At 43.7% G+C, this 25,173-nt stretch overlaps 1 protein-coding gene across 1 annotated transcript in view; it reads left to right on the forward strand.

Annotated features, from left to right (window-relative positions):
• Nucleotides 1–25,173, forward strand: part of ADAMTS17 (ADAM metallopeptidase with thrombospondin type 1 motif, 17) — a 163,322-nt gene that overhangs the window by 116,914 nt on the left and 21,235 nt on the right. Inside the window, exons 15-19 of the mRNA XM_009076620.1 lie at nt 470–550; nt 5,602–5,772; nt 9,649–9,795; nt 11,907–12,042; nt 24,460–24,664. Coding sequence (XP_009074868.1) covers nt 470–550; nt 5,602–5,772; nt 9,649–9,795; nt 11,907–12,042; nt 24,460–24,664 — 740 coding nt within the window. The remainder of the gene's footprint in view (nt 1–469; nt 551–5,601; nt 5,773–9,648; nt 9,796–11,906; nt 12,043–24,459; nt 24,665–25,173) is intronic.

The raw sequence follows: 25,173 nt of genomic DNA on the forward strand, positions 1-25,173 counted from the left end.
AGTTTGGTGGAAGTGAGTCCTTTCTGACACTGACCACAGCCTTGAGCAGGGTTAGGGTGTTTTTGAGGAGAAAGCAGGAGCATCTATTGGAAACATCATTTCACATGTCTCTGATGTCCAGTGTTGCTCCTGACAGTGACACTTTGCAGTGTCCTCATGCATCCCTGTCAGTACAGCAGGAAAACCAGGGTGATTCAAAGGGTGCAGATCTAATCAGGCCCAACACAAGCCTGAAGTCACAACTGAGCAGCACAAGTGTGTTTCTCTCCCTCTTCTCAGCCTGAAGTGTTAGTCATGACCATGCATGTCACAGCAGTGAAACTTGGCTGCCGGTGCAGGGATCTCATTTGAAGTGTTTCTCACTCAGTCCCCAGCCTGGAGTTGAGTTTTTCACAGGGAGATATGGAGTGGGTGATGCCTGTGGCTGGCTCTGGTCTGCTCTCATCCCTCTCCTCTTTTGTTGCCACAGGTTACATCGAAGCAGCTGTGATCCCTGCAGGTGCCCGGCGGATCAGAGTGGTTGAGGATAAACCTGCTCACAGTTTTCTGGGTAAAGAGACAAAGGAAAAAAATGTTTTGATTCAAACTCAGCTCTGTTTTCTGTTAAAATGACCCTTCTCTAACCTGTAAGACGATAGGTTTGTTGCTGCCAGGGAAGCGGCTGTTGATTTCATTCTTCTTGTAACCTCTCTGCTTTTGTGGCTCAGTTTCATGATGTTTGCTTGATATGATAGTATGTGACACTTACAGGCCCTGTGCAACCTGAAAGGACCAGAGAATACTTTTATAGAGACAGAAGAGTTCCTGAACAGAACTTGGCAGTGGGTTGAACACAGCTGCCAGGAGCACACAACACTTGGGGAGGGAATAGAGCAGAGAACAGTGTGTTTAGAGAAAGGAATGGCAGAGAGACAGATAGGAAGGCACCCGGCTCAGACTGAAGCAGAGACAGGACAGGGCAGCTGATAGTCCTCAATAAGCTGACCATGAGGTTGCCTGTGCCATTTCCTGCAGCAGGACCTGATCCTGCACTCTGAGATGGGCTAGCTGCAGCCTCTAGTCCACTTGCCTCTGTTTTCTCAGGCCAAGCAATTTGTTTAATCCTCTTCTCATTTCTACTTCTGCATTCCTTTTGAGCAGAACACGCTTCCTCTCCTCCTTTTCCTATTGGAAGCAAAGATTTAGACATGTCTGATGGGTCAGATTTGTATGTGAGGTTGTTGTAGGGCAGAGTCTGTCAACAAAGTTGTTTTGCAGTTGATTAGATTAAAGGTTGGAAGGGCATTTATGAAATGCAGCCTGTCAACTACAATGCACATCTGTCAGTCTGGTCTTCTGCCTCTTCTCTTCAATATTTGGGGTGTTTCTGTTTGTGTCATGGCTGTGCAATAAATGAAGGACTTTATTTCCCATCTACTTCTAGGGAGACAAAGTCACAGAAATGCTAACCCCCCATGGGCCTGAATTCACAGAGGAAGCTTGTGGCAGAGCAGGGATTTGAGGGAAAATTAGAATCATCAAGGTTGGAGGAGACCTCTAAGATCACTGAGTCCAACCACTAGCTTTCCACTCTGCTGTAACCCCTAAACCCTGAACCATATCCTCCAGTGTCAGATTCAGATGCCTTTTAACCACTTCCAGGGATGGTGACTCCACCACCTCTCTGGGCAAACCTATTTCAGTGCCTGAAATGTCCAAGGCCCAAAAGAACACCCAGCACATTGCAACATCCTGGGCACACTCAGAGCTGCATGGCCATGGAATTGCTTCCAAAGATGTCTCAAGCCTGTGGTAGGAACTCTGAGAGGATTACGAAGCTTGTCGCTCTGTTTTTCCGCAGAGGAAACTGGGATGTTACAATTTCCTCATGCTATGCAGGGAGTCAGTAACCAAGCTCAGACTAGGGTCCTTGGATTCTGATTTCCACACCCTTTGCTTATAATCTTCCATCTCTACAGCCAAAAGGAGACATTAGTATCCAGCACTGGAATATTGGATGTCACTGAAAACATTTACATAGTGATTGTGTTTTAGGATTTCATGTCTAGTGCCATTGGTTTTCTGTCTTGAGATATTACCAGCGTTGGCAATATCACTGGAAAAGATGCTTTTGTTCTCTGTATATCATTCCAGATTCAGATATTATCATTCCAGATAATATCACTGGAAAAGATGCTTTTGTTCTCTGTATATCATTCCAGATTCAGGGGGGGAAAAAGAGGGCAAATCATGGCATTCAGCTGCCTTTAGGTCAAAGCCATTGGCATTTGTGCCACTGCTTGATCGGAAACACGTATCGCTACTGCTAGTATTTCCACTGATGCTGTAGCCAGCTTGCTGGGAGAGAATTACACCCACACATAAGATGTTTGACATAGCAAAGCCTGGTGGAACAATGAGAGCCAGTGTTTCCTTGGGTTTTGCAAATACTGTGCCTTGTGGAAGCCAGGCTTTCTGTTTGTCTTGGTGGGGCTTGCACAGGGTGTTTGTGCGGGCGTTGGGCTTTGGCTGAGCTGAGCACCAAGAGTTGAACGTGGAGCTAGTGACTGCCCTTCACTGGGACCACAGAACCTTGACTAAAGTAGATGTTTCCCCACTGGGTGGTGGAGATTAGGATTGTGTATATTTGAGAGCAGGACTTGGCCCTGTGTGCATCACATAAAGAGAGATAAAAATCTGGCTATTTTAAAGCTCCTGAGTGCTTTTAGCTCTTTGGTTCATGGTCAGGAGCCAGGAGAGCCTCTCTAAGCTTTCCAGGGTTTTCTCTTTCAAGGAACACTGGACATAAAGAAAAGATACCCAATGTCTTGCTAAAGTAAGATGAAGAACAGCAGTAGGGGAGTGCCAATAGGACAAAAGAGGTGGCCCAGGAAACAAAATCCAGTCACTCTGATAGGTCTCTTAAATCCAGGTCTGAGTATGGAAGGATTTTCTATTTCAGTAACACTGACAAAGCTGAGTCCAATCAGGTCCTATTTTCACTCAGAACCGGGTACAGCACTTTGGAAAGGAGCCCAGCATAATTTGGAATCATTATTCCATGTGCTGGGAGCAGTGCCTGAAGAATTTCCCTCCACCTACAGGCAACCCACGCTGGCTGTCTTGGCTGGCTGTAACACTTAAAAACCACCTTGAACAGGAAATGCCTGGGCAGTTTGTGTCCACAGGCTGGGAAGCAAGCTGGAGGGACCCAAGGTGGAAATAAAGATCTGACTAGATGCCAGGTTTAGAAATAGATTGGTCAGTTCCTGTCTTCCAGCCAACAAGAAAAACAGAAGTTACAGGTTGTTGCTGAGGTTCCTATTCCTTCTGCTCTTCTACTGTACAACCTTGAGTTGAGTTCTCTCTCCTCTGGGTCTGGGCAGAGCCAGACCTGGAATAGTTGTGTATGACAAAAATCCATTGGAGAAAGAGCATTTCACTGTGTCTCAGGGACATAGAGGTTTTATAGCTGCAGCATCAGTCTCTACTGATGGGGCACATGGTGCAATGAAGGCAAACAGTGATGAAAACACTTTGGCCCAAATGCTCTGCTGAGTCTCCAGTGCCGTTTCTGCAATCCTCAACGAGCACCTTTGGGAATAGAGCTGTTTCCTAACTCCCTGTCTCCTCAGCCTCTTTGTGAGCAGTGCCTGCAGCAATCAAAATCAAACCTTACCCAGACAAGAGGTTCACAAAGATTAAATGTTTTTGTTTTCATCAGCAAATTGTCTTCCTTTGATGGTGAGCTGGAACCACAGCATGGTTTTAGTCATTCAGTTTTGAGCATGTGCCGTGATATCTTTCCTAGTCAGCCATGCTGCATGGAAGTGGTTTTATCTCATCCACAGCTCTGATTAGTCGTGTTCACATCTTCTCAAGGTCAGCATGATGGCTGCTTTGATCTGCCTGGAAGCCACTAGGCTTTGGCAGAGGAAAGCAATCCTGCTTCAGGACTTTGTCTGAAGTTTGCAGAAGGTACTTTGTAGATGGAAGAACAAAGCAGGAAGAGAAGTGAGCCGCAGACAGACTTACATTGTTGTAGCATGCAAATACCAGGACACCATCACACCCCTAGGCCATGTGCCAAAGAGAACTTGCCTCACGGAAAGCATTCTCCCACCACTCCTGGGGAAACCATACCTGCAGTTTCCCTTCACCCTGATTTTGGAGCCTCTAGTCAGGCCCTAAGAGCTGTCAGGAAAGTTGTGTGCAGCAGGATGGAAAGATATTCCCTGTTTCTCCAGTAACTCCTCAGAGTACAAGTCCTCAGAAAGGCACATACGGATGCAGAGAACATTGTGACCTCCACCTGCTCCAGACTCCCTCAGAGCTCAGACACTATAAATTATATATAACCTAAGCACACCTAGAAGGGTTTGCTGCTATGGGAGCTTGATCCAAAGATCAATGGGAGATTTCCTATTGACTTGCAGAGGCTTTAAACAGCTCTTTTTACCTCCTTGCAACACAGTCAGTTAAGTGAAGGCCAAGGTTGTGTGCTTTGCTGGAAGAGAATAAAATAGGCATGAAATTCTGGAGGTTAAGAAAACATCTTGTTAAAGGCTTAGCAAAAGACACAGTTAACCTTGAACTAAGGAAGCCCAGTAACACAGGGGATATTCTGTCTGTCTGCTGTCAGGGCAGATTTGATCACGGTGCATGGGTCGCCACAAAGGGGCCTGGGACTTTCTGCTGGAACAGGATCTGCCAATTTTCTCTTCCCTCAGTGCATCACACCGACATCTGGATAACTCTGCTTCCGTCCTAACGTAGAAAACACATCCCTAAGTCAACTTGCACTGATGAGTCAACTGTAATGGGATGTCCTTATGGCTGGAGTTGTCTTTGGGTATTTGAAGGATATCAATGATCCTGATGCAATAGGTTATGCTGGAAGAAAGGACATACTACTCCAAGTGTCTTTTCTTCTCAATACTTACCTTCCTTCTGTGGCAGAGCTTTCTATGTTGGCCTTACTGATGCACAGAGGCACTGCCTGGCAGGATGGATGTGATCCTACAGCACCTGACCTTATGCATGTGTGCCCAGCTCATGGGCTCTGAAAAGAGAGTGGTCAAGTTCACATTCTGTCCACTGAGCAGCCTCTGCCTTGTAACTTGACTTCTCTTTCCAGATGTGACAGCCAAATGTTAACTTGTTCAAGGTTTGCCTTATGGAGCACACACAAAGTTAGGATCAGTTGTATTCTGCACTTGCAAATCTTCACATGTGTATCAACACAGATTTGAATGATCTTTTTCTCAAGGAAAGTGGAGGAAAATGCAGTCTTAAAGGTGAAGACTAAAAATAAATCTGCTTGGAGATGAAATTGCAGGGTTGCCTTGTTGCATTTGGAAGGAGAGTTTAGAGATAAAGGATCTATGAATTTTATGTTAATGCTTGAAATACCTTCAGCAGCTGAGGTACAGGATATATCCAAGTTAGAAATGTTAGGGTGACTCAGCTAAAAGTGCACTTTTTTTTTTCCCTTTTAAACTCACATCTGTTGCAAAGTTACTGCATCTTGTGCTTCAGATAGCCTGAGACAAAGACTCAACAGTCTATATAGTAATTACAAATTTGCTTACATTTCATTCCGTGGTGTTTGATTCATTCCAGCTTTAAAAGATTCCAGTAAGAGATCCATTAACAGCGACTGGAAAATTGAGCTTCCTGGTGAGTTTCAGATCGCAGGCACTACTGTCCGGTACGTGCGAAGGGGTCTGTGGGAGAAAATCTCTGCCAAAGGACCAACTAAAATACCACTGCACTTGATGGTAACTTTATATCCTTTGTTTGTGTTTCTTAAGTGATGCAACATAAAGGGTTTATATCCTAGTTAAATTGTGATTGTTTGCTTCCTCACCAGAGTGTGTTCAAGGTATGCTGTAGTTCTCCTCTTTGTGTTCTTTTGCAGCATGGCAAGGGCTGGAGAAACTCAGCTCTGTACTTCAAAGTGAGTGATGCTCTATTCTGAGAGGACATGCAGTGTCCCACTAAGCTCATGTCCAGTATAGGATCCCCTGTAATGTGTCACAGACAATGTGACAGGTCTATTCCAGAGGATGTAGGTTCCCAGGGACCCTTTTTGTTTCATGGACATAGCTGCTCACACACATAAAAAGATATATACTGAAATATCTTCTCTTTTTATGCCAGAATATATTCTGTGTTTAAATACACTGATCTCAAAGAGAAGAAATGCAGGTTTAGCATGTACAGATCATACATGTGAAATTGAATCTAAGTAGTAACTTAATTGCACACAGCAATGTTCCTTGTTTTCTTTGTATCATTTTATCCATTGTGTGTATTTTAAGGTGTTTTTGAAAGCTTTTCCTAATGTTCAGGTAGTCCTGCTGTTAACCCAGCCTGTCATGCTATAAACAGCCATGTGGCTGCTGTATGAGGACATGAGTGAGAAGTCCACAAGGGTAAGAAGAACAGGATTGTAGTCCCAGAGCTGTCACTAGTGGGTGAGGTGGTGATCCATGGGCTAGTTCCTTACTGCTGGTGTAACCTAATTGTTGGTATCTGTAGGACAGCTGTAGTAATGCCTGTCTCATAGCTGTGCTACTACTTGAAAGTCTGCAGAAAGCTTTAGTTTCTACAGCAAGGCTTGCATAGAATCACAGTGGTTTAATATATTCATTGTTTCCTGTAACTTTTTTATTCAATTACATTCTTCTCTGTGCTGTTTCTTTTCCTTGTGACTTTTTGCCACGTTTGTTAACTGAAGGCTATCTGTAAGCACTGCTAAAAATCAGCATTCTCTCCCTCTCCTCACCTGATTTTTTTGGCTTGCTGGTGTTCATTGTGCAACGTTTCCTGACCCAGTTTGAAAAGCTCCAAAGATGCTTGAACTTTTCACATACACAAAAAAGTAATAGTTATACTCCACTTTGTCAGTACTTTCTTGGTGTCAAAATATGCAGCATGGGAACTTGAGGTGTTTTATCTTTGCTTTCTCAGACAGATGAGTGAGTTTACCAGGTTCACATACAGACCAGTTTAAAGCTGGATTCAAAGAGGTTCCTGCTGGAGCAGTCCCTGGGGCAGGTTTGGGCACACCAGCACCTTTCTTATCAGCCATGCAGTTCAAGGTCTGCCCACACAAAGGTGTATACAGGCACCTTCTTCATCATCAGAAACATCGGCTTCTGCTTGACTTTGGCCTTAACACAAGTCTTCCCTCCTGAAACAGGACTCTGACAAATTATCTTGTACTGCCAAGGTCTTCCTAACCTCATGTGAGAAAAAGGAGTTGCCCAGGTACCGTTTGTGCAGATGCTGTTCAGGGTCCCTTTGGCAGCTCTTTTGGGACATTATTTGGTTGAGGTGTACTGCAGTAAAATCTAGTAGCAGCATTTTGTGAACTTCAGCATCGGCAGAGCTGTAGTTTTAAAGAAATACTCATTTCCCCTTCAATGAGGAGTAAGTGGCTAACATAGGAAACTAGTGATTATGAGGCTCTCCATGAGTATCCTTTCCAGGTACAACTGGCACTTTCAGCACATAGAAGCAGAGGAAATGTTCCTTCTTCACCTTCCCTTACAGAAATGATTAAAAATGAGGAAAGTAAAAACTACCAGGCTATTAAAAAATGTGGCTTAAAATCACTGCCAGTGGTAAACAAAGCACACATGAAGTCTTTGCTTCAAATCAGATATTAATCTTTTCCTTGATACAGGGTAGTGGGTTTCATTCTTTCAACACAAGAAAGGCAGGATGGTTACCAGTTCCCTCTAAATAGAAAACTGTTGTTCAAACAGTGGTGGAATACACTGGACTGACAAAGAGCCAGAAGCTTCAGTCAGTCCATTGTGACCTGCATTTGAAACCAATTATACACACATACACACACCCCCAATTATGTATGGCTACGAAATTGCATGAAATTGGTTTCATATGGGCCTTTAGATTCACTAGTCTTGCACCCATATTGAGATAATAAGGATTTCTTTTTAGGAGCTGGTTTTTAATACTTGAGGCATTTCTCCAAGTGCATTGCTGTAAGTGTATTTCTTGGAGAAATTAATGTTTGTGTAACTAGGCCTGTGCTAGTCCTCCTCTCACAGCACAGGACAACCAAACACTCCCACAGCAGAAAGAAGCTTGAGACAAGGCTGACTGATCAGTTCTGTAGAACAAGCTGTTCATATCTCATGCACCTCAAGAAAGCCAGAACAGGACTCAAGCTCTGCCTCTGCCTGGTGTTTGAATTGTACTTAAAAAATCAACATTCGTCTTTGAAATTGTCATGACTGGAGAGTTTCAACCTTAGTATTCAGTTTTGGTAGTAAGGCTCCCGCTGTAGCTGAAGCAAAATCATATCTTGTCTCCCCACATCCCCTGGAAGGTGCTTTTTTGCCCAGGGTTGTGCACTGTAGAGAGCAGCTCTCGGGTGCTGCCTTTGTGCATCCCCCAGTGCTCACTGCACAGGCTGCCAGGACCCCTTCTTTCAGCACAGAGTGATTTGTTTGGTTAAACGAGCTCCTGACAGCTTTAGTGAGATTATTGGTTAAGTAGAATGATTTGTGGAAATCTGAAGGGAAAACAGTTATTGTTGGGAGAAAACAGCATTTGGAAACTTGTCTTTGTCAGCTAGGCAGCAGCTTGCTTCACTTAGGAGAGCCCTGCTGAAGATACCTGATTTGATAAGGTATTGCCCCTATGTCAGTAGGTGACAAAAGCCACAATTCACCTGTCTAATGCTGCTGAGATTGTGGGATAATATGTATAAGTCTAAAGCCACAGCATCAGCATTACAGTGGTACTTCTGTGGGATTTGGTAATAGTGTGGTAGCTCAGATTCCATGGACATCATACTCCACTGGATATCTTCTAGTCACTTCTGACTCAAGCCAGTGAAAGTGAGAGCCAAATGGAGCCCAACATGTAAATCACAACAGGACCAGAGCTCTCATCTGCCTGTGGTGAAAAAATAAACCATTTTCTCTGTTCCTCTGTTAACTCGGTGAAGTTTGGAGTGATAACACTGGAGACATCACATGTGACTCCATGGGACATAGTCAGCTTGTTGTTGGAAGCAGGTTTCACCTTCCTCTAGCAATATGCAGGGTATGAAAATGGATGTTGCCAGCAGCTGTGTGATATGGCTCTTCCTTGTCCTCCTCAGGTTTCCAAGACAATAAAATGCTTCTGTCAGTAGGAATAGTCACACTCACTGTGAGTGCCCCATTTCCCAGGAGACATGACATTTTTGCATTAGTTGTGTTTGCTTTGAGAAGGATCACCTTGTTCTTTCAGATGTTAACTCCAGATGCTCATTAAAATAGTTGTCATGTGAAAACTGCTGGTTTAATGCTTCCTGTTGTCTCACTGTTTCTCCTTGGATAGCCAGTGGCTGATTGCATGTGAGGCTCAAAGTTATGCCCTGAATTCTAGGTTTAAACATCTCCATGGCTGTTTTAGATATTCAGAAATCATAAGCAGCTTTTGCTCCCACAGGTGTCCTGTTTTACCAATACCTCTGTAATTGCAGGTTGCTAGGTAAAGATTTGGTTGCCTTTCACAAGGTACTTATATTCTAGAAATCTTGGCCTGAGCCAGCATTTCCAGCATTGCTGTCTCCAGTCTGTTGGCTTTCCGAGCACAGTGTGTTGCAACAGTCTTTCTTTTCCTGCTAAAAAAAAAGGTGCTGTTATGACCAGAATTATGGAATTCATTATGAATACACCATTCCTGTAAACTATACTGCTGAAAACAGGAGCGAGCCAGAAAAGCAACAGGATTCTTTGTACATCTGGACACACAGTGGATGGGAAGGATGCAGTGTGCAGTGTGGAGGAGGTAAGGACGTTGGGAAGCTCGGTGGGACTCGCTGTCACTACAGAGGTGTCTGCATGTTGCCAATTATGGAATTCATTATGAATACACCATTCCTGTAAACTATACTGCTGAAAACAGGAGCGAGCCAGAAAAGCAACAGGATTCTTTGTACATCTGGACACACAGTGGATGGGAAGGATGCAGTGTGCAGTGTGGAGGAGGTAAGGACGTTGGGAAGCTCGGTGGGACTCGCTGTCACTACAGAGGTGTCTGCATGTTGCCAAGGCCTGAAGCAAACTGGCCACGGGGATGGATGTTGCCATAATGAACTCAAATGGGAGCTCATTCTCACCAGCTCTCCCAGCTCTCATCCCCATCCCCACAGCTAATTTTCACCCAGGGTTTTGGCAGGGACAGTGCTTTGTCGGCTCATCACCGTAGGCTGGAGCTGCACCTGGATTCCTGCTCCCCGGATGGCTCAAGGCACTGTGTGCAGCTCCATATCTCAAGCCTCCGTCACATTCTTGGAGCAGAGTCTTCACAGGTGTTCAGGCATGTTCACTGCAAGGCACTTCCTTCCCCAGGGATGAAACAGGGGCAGTGCTGCTGTGACAGCTCCTGCAGATTGCATCAGGCACTCCTAGTGCCAGGTGGATGTGCTGGGAGTCCATGAGCACTGCAAACCTCACTTTTCAGAGGATCCCTCGGATGTGCTGAGACAGATTTGCTGAGCCCCTGGGGGGAATTGATGCTGTGAAACCAGAGACTGGTTTGTCAGGCACTGTCCATTGAATTTTCAGGGCTGGAAGAAGTAGGTTGTTCCCTGAGGAAAACAGATAATTTCCATGCATTCTGGCCAGTCTTTCTTCACCAGCAGACCCAGTTATTTATGATATGATATGACAGAAGGAAAGAGAGCTCATCTTCACATTTGCACTGCCCTCAGTGTACTGAAATCATGGGATATTTTTTCTGTAAATAAAACTCACTTTAAAATAGACACTTAGTTTTACTCATGTATTGAAACAGTAATTTCTTAGAACCATTAAACCCTCACATGAATGAGTAGGAAATTTCTTTGTGCCTCTTTTGATTTGTGTTGCAAGCCTGCCACGTACTTGAATCAAGTCAGTGTCTGCCAATATGGCTCCCACCACCAGGAGCTTGACAATTGATCTTTTATTTTGTTTGCCAGATGCTTTTACTACTTCTCCAAGCTTTTCCCTTTCCCTCTTCCGTGTAGACTTTTACAAATTTTGTTAACAGAATTTGAGTTCTTTTTTATTATCTGCTGTAAATCATGAATAAACTCAATGCAGTGCAGACTCAGGGTTAAAAAAAGGATCTCACAATCCAAAATAATGAGCAGTAAGGCGAAGTCACAAGGTGCAGGAATGGCATTTTCCTTGGCACACCAGACCATTGTCATGCTGCTCTGTGGCACTGCTTTTCTGCTATCACAGGTGGAAGGCTGAACCCTGAGGGCCACACTGCAGTGTCTGGGTGAAAGAACCTCCTAGGGCACAGACAGTTTGTGTGAGCAATGCTGACTCCTCCTGAGATGTCTCCTACTAGCAGGATTTTAAAGCAGTATATCTGGAGGACCAGAAGATGAAACATAATGTATTTTGGAGGCTTAATTGTGCCTCTTTGTGAAATACAAACAAGCTCAGCTAATCACTCTTAAACCTCAGTCACTCCTTTTCAACCTGGCCCTTCCTGCCAGCAAGAGCAGCAAGAGGCAGCTGTCCTGTCATCATCAGCCACTGAGGGGTGGGTGGTTGTGTGGCTGCAGCACATCTGTCCTAGGTGATTACAGGGCACAGCTACCTGTGAAGGAGGAACCAGAGATGAAAGCAAATTGTGTCCAAGATCATTTCCACTAGAAAGAGAAAGCCCAACCTGCTGTTCCTGTGAAACACTCAATTGCACAATTATTGGGGAAAGATTTGTAACTTTTCTGAAAAAAAAAAAAAAAAGAAAAGAAGAGCCAAAACATAATAGTACAAAGGTAAGGCAGAAGTGGAGAATAAGAGGAGGTAGGTCTATGTAGAGTCCTTGTTGTAGAGGTAATAGGGAGGTTAAGGAGTTGAGATGGTTTTGCTGAGAGTTGTTCTCTGTTTGCCTTGTAGGTGAGCGGAAAACCATAGTGTCCTGCACTCGAATAATTAACAAGACCATGACAGTGGTGAATGACAGTGACTGCCAGCGAGCGAACCGCCCCGAGCCCCAGGTCAGGAAATGTAACACTCACCCCTGCCAGTCACGGTAAGGACTTACAAAAGAATACACCCCAATATCCTTTTCCTTCAGAAACTGCCCATTTCCAAAGCCTTCCTCTGGTGAACGCAGGGAAAATGTCTAAAAAGGATTGGGACACATTGTTAGCCACAGTAAGCAGCTGTAATATTCATTTCCTTTTGTTGAGCAGGTCAGATTTTCATTACCTCAGACAAAGCCCATTTAATTTGTGGCCAATAAGGCCAGATTCCATGCAGGCTGCCTTCGAGCATTGTTTGAGGATGGTTTTCTTTTCCCCTTGGCTGCCCCTGGGGAGACAGAGCAACTTGCAGTGTAAAGTTAGACAGGAATACAGTGACTACATATCTACCCTTTTTTTTCTTTGAATCAGCACAAAATAGGTTCTGATTAACTGTCAAACAGTGCTAGAAAAAAACTCTAAAGTCAAGAAATTGTGATGAAACACATTTTAGATGCTTTCCTCAATAAGGGTGCTTTTTTTCCTCAGTAGGAATAATTAGAGAGCTAATAGTAGTAAGTTCCAAAAATAATAAAAAGCTCTCTTTTTAATTTGGCAAGCACTTTTAGCTGAATTAATTTTGATCTGCATTGTATTAAAAAAGACATTTCTGGCCAAAATGACAAAAGACAGGAAGGTAAATTAATCTGTTCAGTTTGTTTGCTAACAAAAAAGTTCTCTCTTGCTCTGCAGTAATGTTCAGCATTGTAGAGCAGTTTAGACACTCCAGTTTTGATAGTAGTTAGAACATCAAATCAATTTAGGACAAAGCTGAACAATACCTAAAAAAGCATATTCAAACCAACCTGCTAATTGTTGCATCTTGTATAATCAGACAAGCCAGGGAAAGGCATCTACACAGCTAATCCTGCTGGCAGAAACAATAGGGAAAATGAGAAACAGCACACTTCCTTCTAATTAGACCTGCACTCTGATTAAAGTGCCCTGGAGCAGGGAAATCCAGTGTCAGGTCATCCATCAATAAGGCCAGGCTGGTTCAGGTTTCAGTCTCCACTGCCTGTTATTGCTGCTGTACAATGCTGTGGTCATACAGCTTTCAGCACTGAAAAGTATAATGAGATACTCTGTGTGCTTCTGGGGGTGTAAGGAGAGCCAAACTCCCAGTGACTTCATGGAAACAACTCATTTCCATGAGGTTGTTTCCTAAATTCAGTGATGCTGGGTTTTCTGCCATGTCACTCCCTCCAAAAAGACAGAAACAAGGAACATCTGCTTGTGTTTGTGCCCTGGCACAAAATATTTCTTCTAGACCTTTTGGGAAGTCACTGGAAGGAGACTGGAGTGAGCTAGGCAGGTTTATGGAAGGATTCCAGGTGGTAGAGATGAAGAAAAGCAACTTACAAAGCCCTGGGAGAAGTGGGCAACTTCTGCCTCTGCCAGCTGAGCAGCAGAGGAGGGTCCTGGCCATCAGGTCTGTAAGACCCACAGTGGTGTTTCTCAGAGGGATCCCCATGACCCTGAGCCCCTGGTGAAGTCTCCTCCTTGCTGCACACTTCCACCATGGCATTGCTGCCTGTCCAGGGCAGTGGCAGTGAGTTAGGTTAAATCACAAAAAGCCTCCTGAGAAAAGAATACTCTGTTCCTATATCCAGATGTTCCTCTGGGGATTCAGGTCCAGCCCTTAATGTTATTCCAAGGCATCTCTTCTGTGTGGAGTTACCAGGCAATTTATAGCCACAATTTGGCAGAGTTCTCCCCAGGAGCAATTAGCTCTGGCGCGGTGACACTCTCACTGGTGCATTTGTTTCAGGGCAATGACAGCAGACACCAAATGTGCTTAGGACCCGGAAAGGCCACAAAATCCTTGCTGATGATCTGATAGACCACACTCCCTCACTCCCTCCGTGTAGACTACACTTTCACACTTAACATGCTTTTAACTGGAAACATTTTCAGAAGCACATTCTCTGTGCCTCTGTAGAATTTAAATTTCCACTTGGGTTTGCCCACCCAGACATTAGAAATGCATGCTTAGCATATTCTCTGACCAAGAACATCTTAAAGAAACCATTCTCTTTCACCATGTCAATGCTTTTTTTATGAGCCCTGAATTTGTTTTAGGGTTTCAAGTAAAATTATTGTAGCATCTTGTTACAATAAGGTCCTTTCCCGTTTCCACTCAGACCTAAGCCCTTCACCTGAGTTCAGGAGAAGGAACAATGCTCTCCTTTCTCTAGTAAACCTGTTCTGTTTTGTGCATTTTGAACTACATTTACACTTTTACTCAAAATTGAAGGGAATCACCTTACAGAGTGTTTATCTCTAGAGAGGGGCCTTGTGGCCAGCACAGGACTGGGTCAGAGGACACTCAGTCTCTCTTTCACTTTTGGATGTGCTCTGTGACTTTAATTCCCTATTCCACACTGTCTCTTTGTTTCCTCTCTCAATCCATGTAGGACCTAGATTGCAAACTCTCTGGGATGGGGTGAGATCACGTTGTATAAATGGAGGAGGAGGCTGTTGCTGTTGACATTGTAATAAAAATTAAAAAATAATACCACACATTATATAAAGTGATCAGGAGAAAAAAGTATGTTATTAAGAACAGTGTCTTTCTTCCAGCACAATCCCAAAGTGCTTTGTAAATTAAAGATCCCTTTGAACTTCAGCCACCTCTTGGGAGAGCCAAATAATGTGGGGCAGGGGACAGTAGTTTCATGAGGCCAAGGAGAAGGTTAGAACACTCCAAGTGCAACCAATATCTGAGGAAAACAAAGCAGGGTTTAAAAACTGATTGGATCCACGGACATGTTTTAAAATTAAACGTCAGAGAAGAGAATTTTCTTAAGGGTTTTGTTGAAACTGGCAAAAATAAAAGAATCTTTCATTCTTTATTATTGTTACTCTTTCACCTTTTAAAAAAATGCCTCTTTTTCTTCCTATTTTATTTTTTATGTTCCTTGACCCTCTTTTTCCATTAAATTCTTTACAGCTTCCTTTCCTGTCCCAACTGCACCCTATTAGCACCTCTTTATTCTAATCCTTTGCCTAGCTCTTTAGATATTTTTTACAAAACCCTGCTGTAACCAGATGGAATCTGGATTCTTGCATGTGGTGTGTATGGGTCGTTTCCAGCACACTGTGCACCAACCCAAATCCATCGGCAAACCCAGCGCTGGCGTTGGCACGAGGCTCAGGAATCACAGATCACATCAGCTGTTATTACTGAAAACACAGGTCGGCCAGTGGCCACACACTTCAGTAAGCATGGTTGGGCCTGTGAATATGAGACTGCTCCCCTCCAGTGCAGGAAAAGAACCAAAACCACATGAAATTTCCCAACTGTTAAGACTTGTAATAGTCTGTATGCAAACACTGTTAATTTTGCTCCTCTTTGCTGTAATAGATTTTAATAGAGGTTGAGTTCTTTCAGGGACCTGCTGAATATTGTGGTGTTCCTACACAGATGCTCAACAGCAGCAGCAAAGCCAGAAATCCCTGCCTGCATCTACAGAATACCCCAGGAGACCTGAGCCCTTAGTTTCCCTGTTTAGGACTTGCAAGTATCTCCTGAGCTCAAGGGTTAGTTTTCTGCTACTACCAGCAGCATGTTATGGACTCCTTCCCATAAACTGATCTTGCTCCACAGGCTCCTTCCCTCACTGGAAAGCTCTCCTGTGACCTTGCTGTCCATGTGGGGCAGGATCTTTTCTTTCCAGCCTTATTATTCATTGTCATTTTCAGCCATTTGTTCTTGCATCAGCTTTGTTCCTTTGCTTATACAGTGTTTTCCCTCCCTAGCTCTTTGCCTTGGGCTAAGTGCCATATGATACAGCAAACCACTGTGTCTCCTCCTTCCATCTTCTTTCTGGGCTAAATCCCTTGCTTTTCTTAAACTTCTTATTGCTTTTTTCATGGCTGCATCATGTTTGTGGCTTACAGTCATTTGAGACATTTTCCCCCTCATTTGTTTCAACATATGAGCCCTACTTTAACACAGAAATGCTTGTTATTAGTCCCCAAGCACACACAGCCTTGCACTGTATGCTATTAATTTTCATCCTATCTTTGTTATTGCAGTACTCAAGGTTATTCAGTTCTTCCTGTATGACATCCTAATCCTCTGAGGCATTGACAATGCTTCTAGACTTTGTATTGTCAGCATTTTCCCTAATTTTTCAGCAGTTTTTGTGCCAAGGTCATTAATGAACATACTAAATAAGATCAAATGCCAGACAGATCTTTCAGGAAGTCCACTGGTAACTAAGCTGAATTCCCTTCATACTTGATATGCCTTTACAGCACTACAGGGTAGGTGAAAGGCCAATTCTCACCTACCCTATGAGATATACACTGATATCCATGTTTCCCAGCACATCCCCAGTAAGCATTTCCAGTGCAGCAAAAGGAGTACTTCACCAGATTAAATCTACCACATTTCCTTCGTCTGGAAAACCAGTTATGTTAGTCAAAGAAGTACATCCAATGAGTTTTGCCTGGAGGAAACCTATGTTGTATCCACTATGTCCTTGATTATTGTTGCCCTCCAAAACTGCTCTGAACGCTGGCACACTGCTGGGGTCAGGTCTGTGGTTACATGGATCACTTCCTGCTCTCTTTCTTCTATTCCCCTGTCCCTTTTCCATCCGTGGGCTGGCATCCAGCACTGTGCTCTCCAAGGGCTCACACACCACAGTGGTGCCCGCTGGGGTGAAAACGAAGCCAGTTATGAGTCAGTCAAGGCCCCAGTTGGCTCAGCACCTCACCAACCTTCCCAAAAGGCTGGTGACTGCCAAGGTAACGGTGTGAAAATAGTGGTGCCTCAGTGTGTGATGGTTGATAGTGCCCACTGCTTTGATTCCTGGTCTGATACAAGCTCATGGTGTGTATCCACATGAGCCTGCTGTCTGAGAGTCCACCTCTCCCTTTAGACTCCACCGTGTGACAGTGCTGTGTTCAACAGCCCAAGAGTACAGAAATCAGTCTGTCACCCTGGTTCTGGTCTGTTTGCACCATATTTATTTGTGTTATCATCACAGGTACATGGGGAGCAGAACAGCTTTGAATTTATTCTGTGAGGAGATAGTCTTGGTGAGGAACAGTGTGATGGAAAACTCTGAGAATGTCAGCGAATTACTTGCAGGGCTGTATGGAAATTAGACTAGACTGGAGGGACATGGGTGTCTGCTAACTGCAGGGACTGAGCTAGACATTTAATGGTTCCAGATGGGTCTGTTCTTGCATTAATGCAGTCAGGCTCTTTTGGAACCTGCACAAGTGTTTATCATCCATAAGCTTCAATGCCAACAAGTTCAAAACCTTGTCTGTGCCTTACTCTGAGAAACATCTTTGGTGTGTGTTGGATTTGGTTACATGAAAAGAAGAAGGAAAGGAGGAACAGTCATGGGGTGAGTTTCAAATCATTTTAGCCTGGAAATCTGGCATAAATAGTAATGTTAGCACCCTCTGATCCAAGGAGGCACCACGTAAGAGCTCAGTTTGAAGTACTTCCCAAAACTGGAGTTGGGATCTCTAGAATCAGTTTGAGCTTAATGAATTTGCCAGGACTGTGCTGGACACGGCCTGGGGCAGCCGAGCCAGCGGCAATGCTGCGCTCTGGTGGCTGCTCCTCGGGGACAGCGGGCTGGGCTGCCAGGGTGGGCAGCTCCAGCAGAGCTCCAGCAGCAGCCAAAGCCAAAGTCTGCAGACCAGAGAGCCTGAGGCACTCCTGGGCAGCTTTGTGAAGGGGTAGCTGATGTCCTGCTCTGGGCACGGCTGGTTTTTCCCATCCACTAGAAGGAGACACAAACACCTGTGTGCCAGGTTGGAGGCAAGTTAGTAAGTACCAATCAGTGCTTAATTAGCTACTGAAAGACTAATAGATGTTTTCAGGTAAATGCAGCAACTTAATACAACAGTTCTGGAAGAGAACTAAGACAAGCCTGGGGAGCAGACAAAGTAGAATGAGGAGGACTTATTGGCTAATGCTAAATGTATGTGCAGCAAACTTGCTAGGGCAGAAGTCAATTTGGCATTAGTTTTCACATGGAATATTGACAGGCTCCTTAGCTTTGGTGCAAACACCCAGGCTGGCTTACATCATGGTTTTTCCCAATACAATGTTTGACTCAACAATCTTATGGTTGAACATTGCCTTGTTTTAAAATGTTAAATGATCTGTGCTGCTTTGTTTTGAGGTTCTTCAGGCCAAATGCAGTTTTAATCCACAAAAAAAAAAAAGGATTAGCAGGATAATCTAGCAAAATATTTAATTATGAAATTCACTCCAACTGCTGTAATGCTTTTCACGATTTGCATCCTGTGGTGTGAGCTGAGGGAAAGGCACTGCATTCCTTGGAAGGCAGGGAAAGGAGCTGGACACCAATTGCCCCATTAAAGCTATACCAGCCATGGATCAGGGTAGGGATAACTCACTGCAGAAAGGCTCTGAGAGTGCTGATATTCTGTCCCTTAGTGTAGCGAGGCAGCTGCCAGCAAGAAGGACACCTACTCACACCAACCCCACAGTCAATCCTGCAAAACTGGGTGATCTGCTCATTTTGGGGGAGGAGGAGGGAAAATACAATGACTTCCATTGGAAAGAAGAACTTAGAATGCATGTACATTATAAAGCATATTGTCCTGAGGCTGATCTTATTGGTGGGAAATTTTTTTTACAAAATAAAAGCTGTCAAAATGATAATCACTACAGAAAAAAAAGAAACCTGTGTGAGTGAAAGTTGGCAAGTCTGTTAGCAGAATGACTACTGTACTGGAAAATTACTGAACACTGTTTATAAAGGCAATCAGACAGGAATGTTAGTCTTGGAGTCCTACTTTCAGCATCAGCAGCTGTATTATTCTACTAGATTCCTTGTACTTTTTTCCAAAAAAAAAAAGTCTTTTAGTGACTGGGTGTGGCACAACCTGTTCCCAAAAGTCAAGATTCACCTGATTATTTTGACCCCAGTGCAGCAGAGAGATGGTGGAGAGTTTCAGGAGTGAGTGGGGAGAGAATGATACAACAGCAGTGTGTGTGTTTCATGGAAATCACAAGGCCTTTTGTAAACAGTTTTCTTGCTTTTATATATTCAAGCATGAGCTTAGTTTGATAGCTGTAAGCAAAGTATATCTCACTGTCAGTTCCACATGACTAATTCTCGGAAATCTTTTCCAGTTCTCCTTGCTAAAATTATCCAATGTGAAATCCTGGCCCTGTTGCAAGTTGGTTTAAGTTTTGCCTAACATCAGTAGAACCACAGTTTCATCCAGGTGCCTCAGAAAACTTTGAGTGACTTTGATGTGATTTTTGCATCACAAACTGGTGGTAAATACAACCAGTGCTAATTGGACGTGGAATTATCCTTACCTGTACATCAATGCAATAATATATGTCAAACCAAAAGGTATTCAATGGATTTTATCAGAAATAGAACCCCCAGATTACACTGCTTTATATTGGTTTCTGTCACAAGTGCTTTTTCATATGAGCTTTGCCTTGTTTTGTAGCAAATTTTCTCTGATGCTTTACTCAGCAGTAGTACAGGCTCTTAACTACAACTAGTTAAGAGCCAGTTCTAAAAAACCAGGTTTAATAACAGAAAAATTGGGTTATTACAAACATGTCTTTGGTCACATTCAAGCTATTACAGTGAAAGCAGGGAAATAAATTACACTGTAGTGTTGGAAGGGGAACAAAAGTAATGCAATTCCCTGTAGATAGTGAGAGGATGTGTGAATCTGTCATGGATGTGTGGTTAGTGGAAGAGAACCCACTTGCAAGCACTAGTCTTCTGCAGGCTCAAGGCAGAAATAACCAGCTGAAACTTAATGAGCTGCAATATTTACCTTAGAATATGAAATGGGTTTATGTTATAAACGGCTACAAATCTCTGAAAAGTGACCTCATGTCTTGTGATTGCACTCCCTTACCCCATCCTCCAGCTTTGGTCCATTTTATCTTCATAGCATTTTTTTCCAGATCCTTCGCTATAAGCCCTCACTTGCAGACATTCATCTCCCCTGGGTTTATGTGCATTATGCTGTAGTCAGTTTTTTCCTAGAAAATGTGGGAGTCTTAGGCAAGTAGGTAGAGTAGATAATTCAAGGTTAATGACTAATCCAGACCATAGAAAGATCAAATGATGAGCTGAGTCTCCAAAAGATATTTCAAGTTTGCTCCAGGGACTTGCCAGATGAGTGTTGCCAAAGCAGATTAGAAGAAGAACTCCCAATTCTTCAGCAGAGATACTGAGAGGTCAGAGGTCGAGGAAGACTCAGAAGACAAAGATTTAGAACAGCCCTCTCAGATTGCATGTCCTGGCCATCCCAGCTGTTCAAGGCTTTTGAAAATCACACCCTTCTGGGCATTTTTTAGCTGGAAAGACAGAGACTGACAGGGTTAAAATCTCTGCTTAGAAGCTCATCACTTTGTTCCTACACCTAACCACTAGCAGGGATCATTTAGCTCTTTAACCCTCTATAGAGGTAAGATTACAAAAAATAATACCACAGATAAAGCCATCCCTGTGGTTGTGAGAAAGATGAGTGTGTTTGTCACGTAAATCAGTACTTGTTGGCAAAATGAGAGGGTCTCCAGGGACTCCAGCTGGAGCAGTCCCATGGTCCAACAGGAGGTAGGTTATAACCTGGGAGGGAAGGACCAAACTGAAAAGAAGTCTGGTGTCAAGCAATCCCCAAGATCAGTTTACAGGCTTAAAGTGTAACTGGAAGCCAAATGCTCTATATGATATACACAGGGCTTAGAGTACAGCAGTTAATTGGCTTAGTTAATAATACAGAGCCAGCTTGGGGTTTGGAGTTGGAACACTGGACTTATTTTTTGTGTTGTCATTAGAAAAAATACTTACTGTTTTAAAAAAAATCCCAAACCTGTAAGTAACTCTCATTGTTAAACACTTTCAGGTGTGTCAAAAGGTGTAATGACAGTTCAGAGAGGGAAATCTGTGGTGTAATTTAGTAGTAACTATAATGTGATACTGTTTGTACATCACATTTTTCTTCCCTTTGTGTATATTACTTGGAGATAGTAATTCTGCTGATACCTTGCTGCACATGCCTTACCAAATATGAAACTGGCAGGAATTTTCATCTCTAATCACTTTGTCCATAAATCCCTTGTCTTCCCACTTTGGTTGTGAATGATGTTGAAATATAGTTGCAGTGATTCTCTGAGTGTAGGCACTAAAACAATATTTTCAGCTGCCTGTGAAGGAGACTTTGGGGGAACTTTGGGGGATCAGGGCACTGCCAGGACTGCACATAGGATTCACCTTTACTTGTTTGCCAGATCATTTTTCAAGCCATTGAGCCAAGCAGAGATTTCTCTGAGAGGATAAGGCTTTGTGGTCAAAGTGATCATCCCCTTGGTGCCTTTGCAAATAGTGTACTTTACTGATGTTATTATTATTCAAACATTTAATGTCAGTTGTCTCCTGGATAAGAAATTAAAACCACCACATTAAAATGGCTTTTAATTCCTAGATATTTTGATTCCATGTTAGCAGCAGTTGTCACAGGCAGGACTGAGTGGACTGTGAGGTTTCAGAGATCCCTTACAGCATTTCCCCACCTTCTTTTCAACCACAGGGCTGGGATCAGGGATGGATGTGGTGGATCAGTAGCTGAAGCTGAACATACAGATGTCATTCCAACAAAAAAGTTGGAGATTGCATTTTCTTTACAGGCACAGCTTTGTATTGATTCTCTGGGTCTCAGCTCATGCTCTGTGCACTCATTCTTATCATGATGATGGTAATATTGGGGTTTTCTCTGCCAGTTTTCCAGTTCGCTCTGTTTTATCTGTGCTAGAGCAGCACTAACTGGAGATCACCAAACAGGGCAGTGATTTCTCTCCTCTACAACTGCAACAAAAAAAATGTCAAAAGGAATTTTCCTTCTTGAATTTTCCTTTCTCAAGGAAAGCCATTACTTTGCTTCTTGGAGCATCTTGGAATTAGCTGGCATGCTGTGTGCTGCCCATCCTAAATGCAAGCTCACACACAGCCTCTGCCAGGAATGTATTTTTATCTTTCTCCTCTGCTTTCAGTCCCTTTTCCTTTTTCTTCTGCCAGTAGCTGTAAATCACAGTGAGAGCACAGTGCTGAAGTGAGTATTGGTTGAGTGGAGCCTGGAGAGGACCTGTCCCTGGCCCTGTGACCCACACTGAGCTCCTAAAGCACAGTCACTCTGCCCCTCTGTGCCTTTGTTGTGCTGTTCCTTCAGCCAGATAACTCCCTCTGTTTGCTCTGACACGACAGAGCCCAGCTGATATCAAGGGGGCCTGGCTGTTTATTCTCATGGACATTGATTTCTTCACTTCAAAGCTATTTTTGTCAGTCTTTCAGCCCCAGTATCTGATTTCCCAGCTGACATTTTCCCATTCCATAAGCAAAATACCAAGCACTAAGCCACAGAGATGCACCAAAACTAGAGTCTGGGGAAACACATTTAGTGTCTCACCAGCTGTTTTAGCCAACAGAATTTCACAGGTGTGTCAGTCAACTGCTTTAATGCACAGAAACATTTGAGCAGGGCCCTGTTCCACAACAGACAGGTGGTCAGCCTGCCTGACCCTGCTCAGTCCAAATGGCTTCTGCCTTCACTGTCACTGCACTCATCAATGCTGTCACACCAGGTCAGCAGTCATGGCATTTTCAGATTAATTCATGACAATTGCAGCAGCTGAATATGTTTTACAAATTGGGCTGAACTGACTTTTCCCTGTTCAGGAATGGGAAGATAGGAAACAGTTGTTTGATTTGTTTCAGATAAGTTATGCAACAACTTTGAAAAAAATGTGGTTAGGAAGTTGACATTTATGCTGCTCTACCTGGACTACAGGAGCTTTCAGCAGAATATTTCTCAGTAGACTTGTTTTTAGGAAGTCTTACTTGAGCCACTTTTCATAACAGACAGCCCAGGATTGGGTGACAAGTAAAAGATTGATGGTGTAAGGATACTAATCTAGATGACAGTCCTAAATAACAGGCTAGAAGGTCAATTGCCTGATGAGAAAGGCATGATAGCCTTCTGGTGCACAGTGCCTGCACAGTTATTGGTCCAGTCTTTCACTCCATACTGGAATGCCTGTAATTACAGAGAACATATTCCTCATTGACAGATTGCAGGAAGCACAAAGATCGATGTTGCTTGTCCTTAGGACAAAAAAATGACCCTCCTGACATACCTCCTATTTCAGATTCTTCTTAGACATTTTATTCACTGCCTTGCAGCCCAGCTCTAACCACAGTGGTGCTTCCAGCACTTGCTGGAGTCAGTGGGAGCTGGAAGATGGAGGGGTGAGGATGCCTCATTTCCCTTGCATGGCCACAGCTGGTGCCTGCTCACAGCATCAACACTTTCCCTGCGCTGGAGGAGCTGAACACCTCTCAGCCTTGGGCTGGGTGTTGGCCAAAGAGCCTTTGAAGACATAACATAGCAAACAACAAAAAAATTGGCCATGTATTTGTTCCCAGCACACTTTGATCAAAGGAGAAAGAAATGGCACCTGAAATGTGCTTACAAAGTAAATGAATCCCAAAGGCTCAGAGAAATGATGGGTATAGGGAAATATACCCATCCCCACCAAATTGGGTTATGGCACATCCTTGTGAGCTATGCAGCTTGGAAATCACATTGTAGGATCCTTTCTGTGGGGAAAATCTTGTCTCTTCAAGTACTTCTTGAGCCTTGGCAGTTAAATGCAATGGAGATTTTCTAAGAATGGAGCTGGCCAGGTGTTCTGTATTTTTGAGGCCTTGCATGCCATGAACTTCACCCTATGAGATTCCAATTAAACATCCTGGAAAGTCCAACTATGAAAGATGAAATCTCATCAGTGGCTGTGAGAGAGTGAATGAAAAGTGAGGCAGGAGATGTCTTTTCATTCTGATAGTCTGGGACATAGAAGATTTGTCTGCTTTGAGGTCATATGATGTAAGGCTAGAGAAGTTGTCTCTGGTCCTGGATGTGGGAAAGCAGTTGGGCCAGGTGTCTGCCCATAGCACATCCCAGTTTGTGTACAGGTCAGGTGTTTGTACAGGCTCTCTGCACAGTGATACTGTGCATGCAGATGTAGATGTAGCCCAGGTACCTCTCAAAGTGAGGAATATTTATAGGACAGGATGGTCTGCAGACAAGTCTGTCTTTATGTGAGGGGTAAACACAGCCACACGGTAGAGAGTGGGGTTAAAGAGAATGATGCAGAGTTTGTGTTTCTGTCTGGCATGGAGTCAGGAGGGAATATTCACTTGTATACTGACACTCTTGTGCTTCACACACTTCAGCTCCCACAGGTGATCAGTGATCTCAGTGTGGCAATAACAGCACCATCAAAGAACCCACAAATCTAGGAGGGGTTACCCACTTCTCACAGGTTTTAAGTGAAGCATAATGTTTTATCCCAACAGTTTTTTAACGATTCTCCTCTGGCTCCTTCCCAGGTGGGTGACTGGCCATTGGAGTCCCTGCTCTGCCACCTGTGAGAAAGGTCTCCAGCACCGGGAGGTGACGTGTGTTTATCAGCTGCAGAACGGCTCCTACGTTACCACGAGAGATCTCTACTGCCTGGGCAACAAACCAGCCACAGTGCAGAGCTGTGAAGGACGGGACTGCCTCTCTATCTGGGAAGCATCAGAGTGGTCAAAGGTAGGAACTTCATCCCAGAAAGGAGCCAGACTGCACACAGCTCTGGATGAGCTGGCTTAATCCAGCTGAGTGCTTAAAGTCAAGCGTGTTCTCATGGTCAGTGTACTCAGTGCCTCACAGTACTGGGGCACTGGGTAGGACTGTTATTTATTGAGAGGAACAATTTGGAGATGAGGTTTGTATTCCATCCCAGATGGATTATTAAGGCAGGGTTTATATATGCTCTAGTAACCTTATCTTTCCATCTGAAAACTCTGACCAGGAAGGAAAAACATTTCACTGACCTGAGGCCAGAAGTGTAGTAACCCACCAAGGCTTATGGCTTCATTTAAGTGTGGTATGAAACAAATATCAGATTTATCAAGCATCTGCATGTTACAGAGAATGCACAATCTTTGGGCCTTATCCAGGCTTCTTTTGTGTAATTCCAGGAACATGAATATGCTGATTATACTTTGTATTAAAAATGCCTCTCCATGCAGTTGCAGTGTTAAGAAATTTTCCCCAGG

This window comes from Acanthisitta chloris, unplaced genomic scaffold (assembly GCF_000695815.1).
Source record: "Acanthisitta chloris isolate BGI_N310 unplaced genomic scaffold, ASM69581v1 scaffold12846, whole genome shotgun sequence".
Classification (NCBI taxonomy): Eukaryota; Metazoa; Chordata; class Aves; order Passeriformes; family Acanthisittidae; genus Acanthisitta; species Acanthisitta chloris.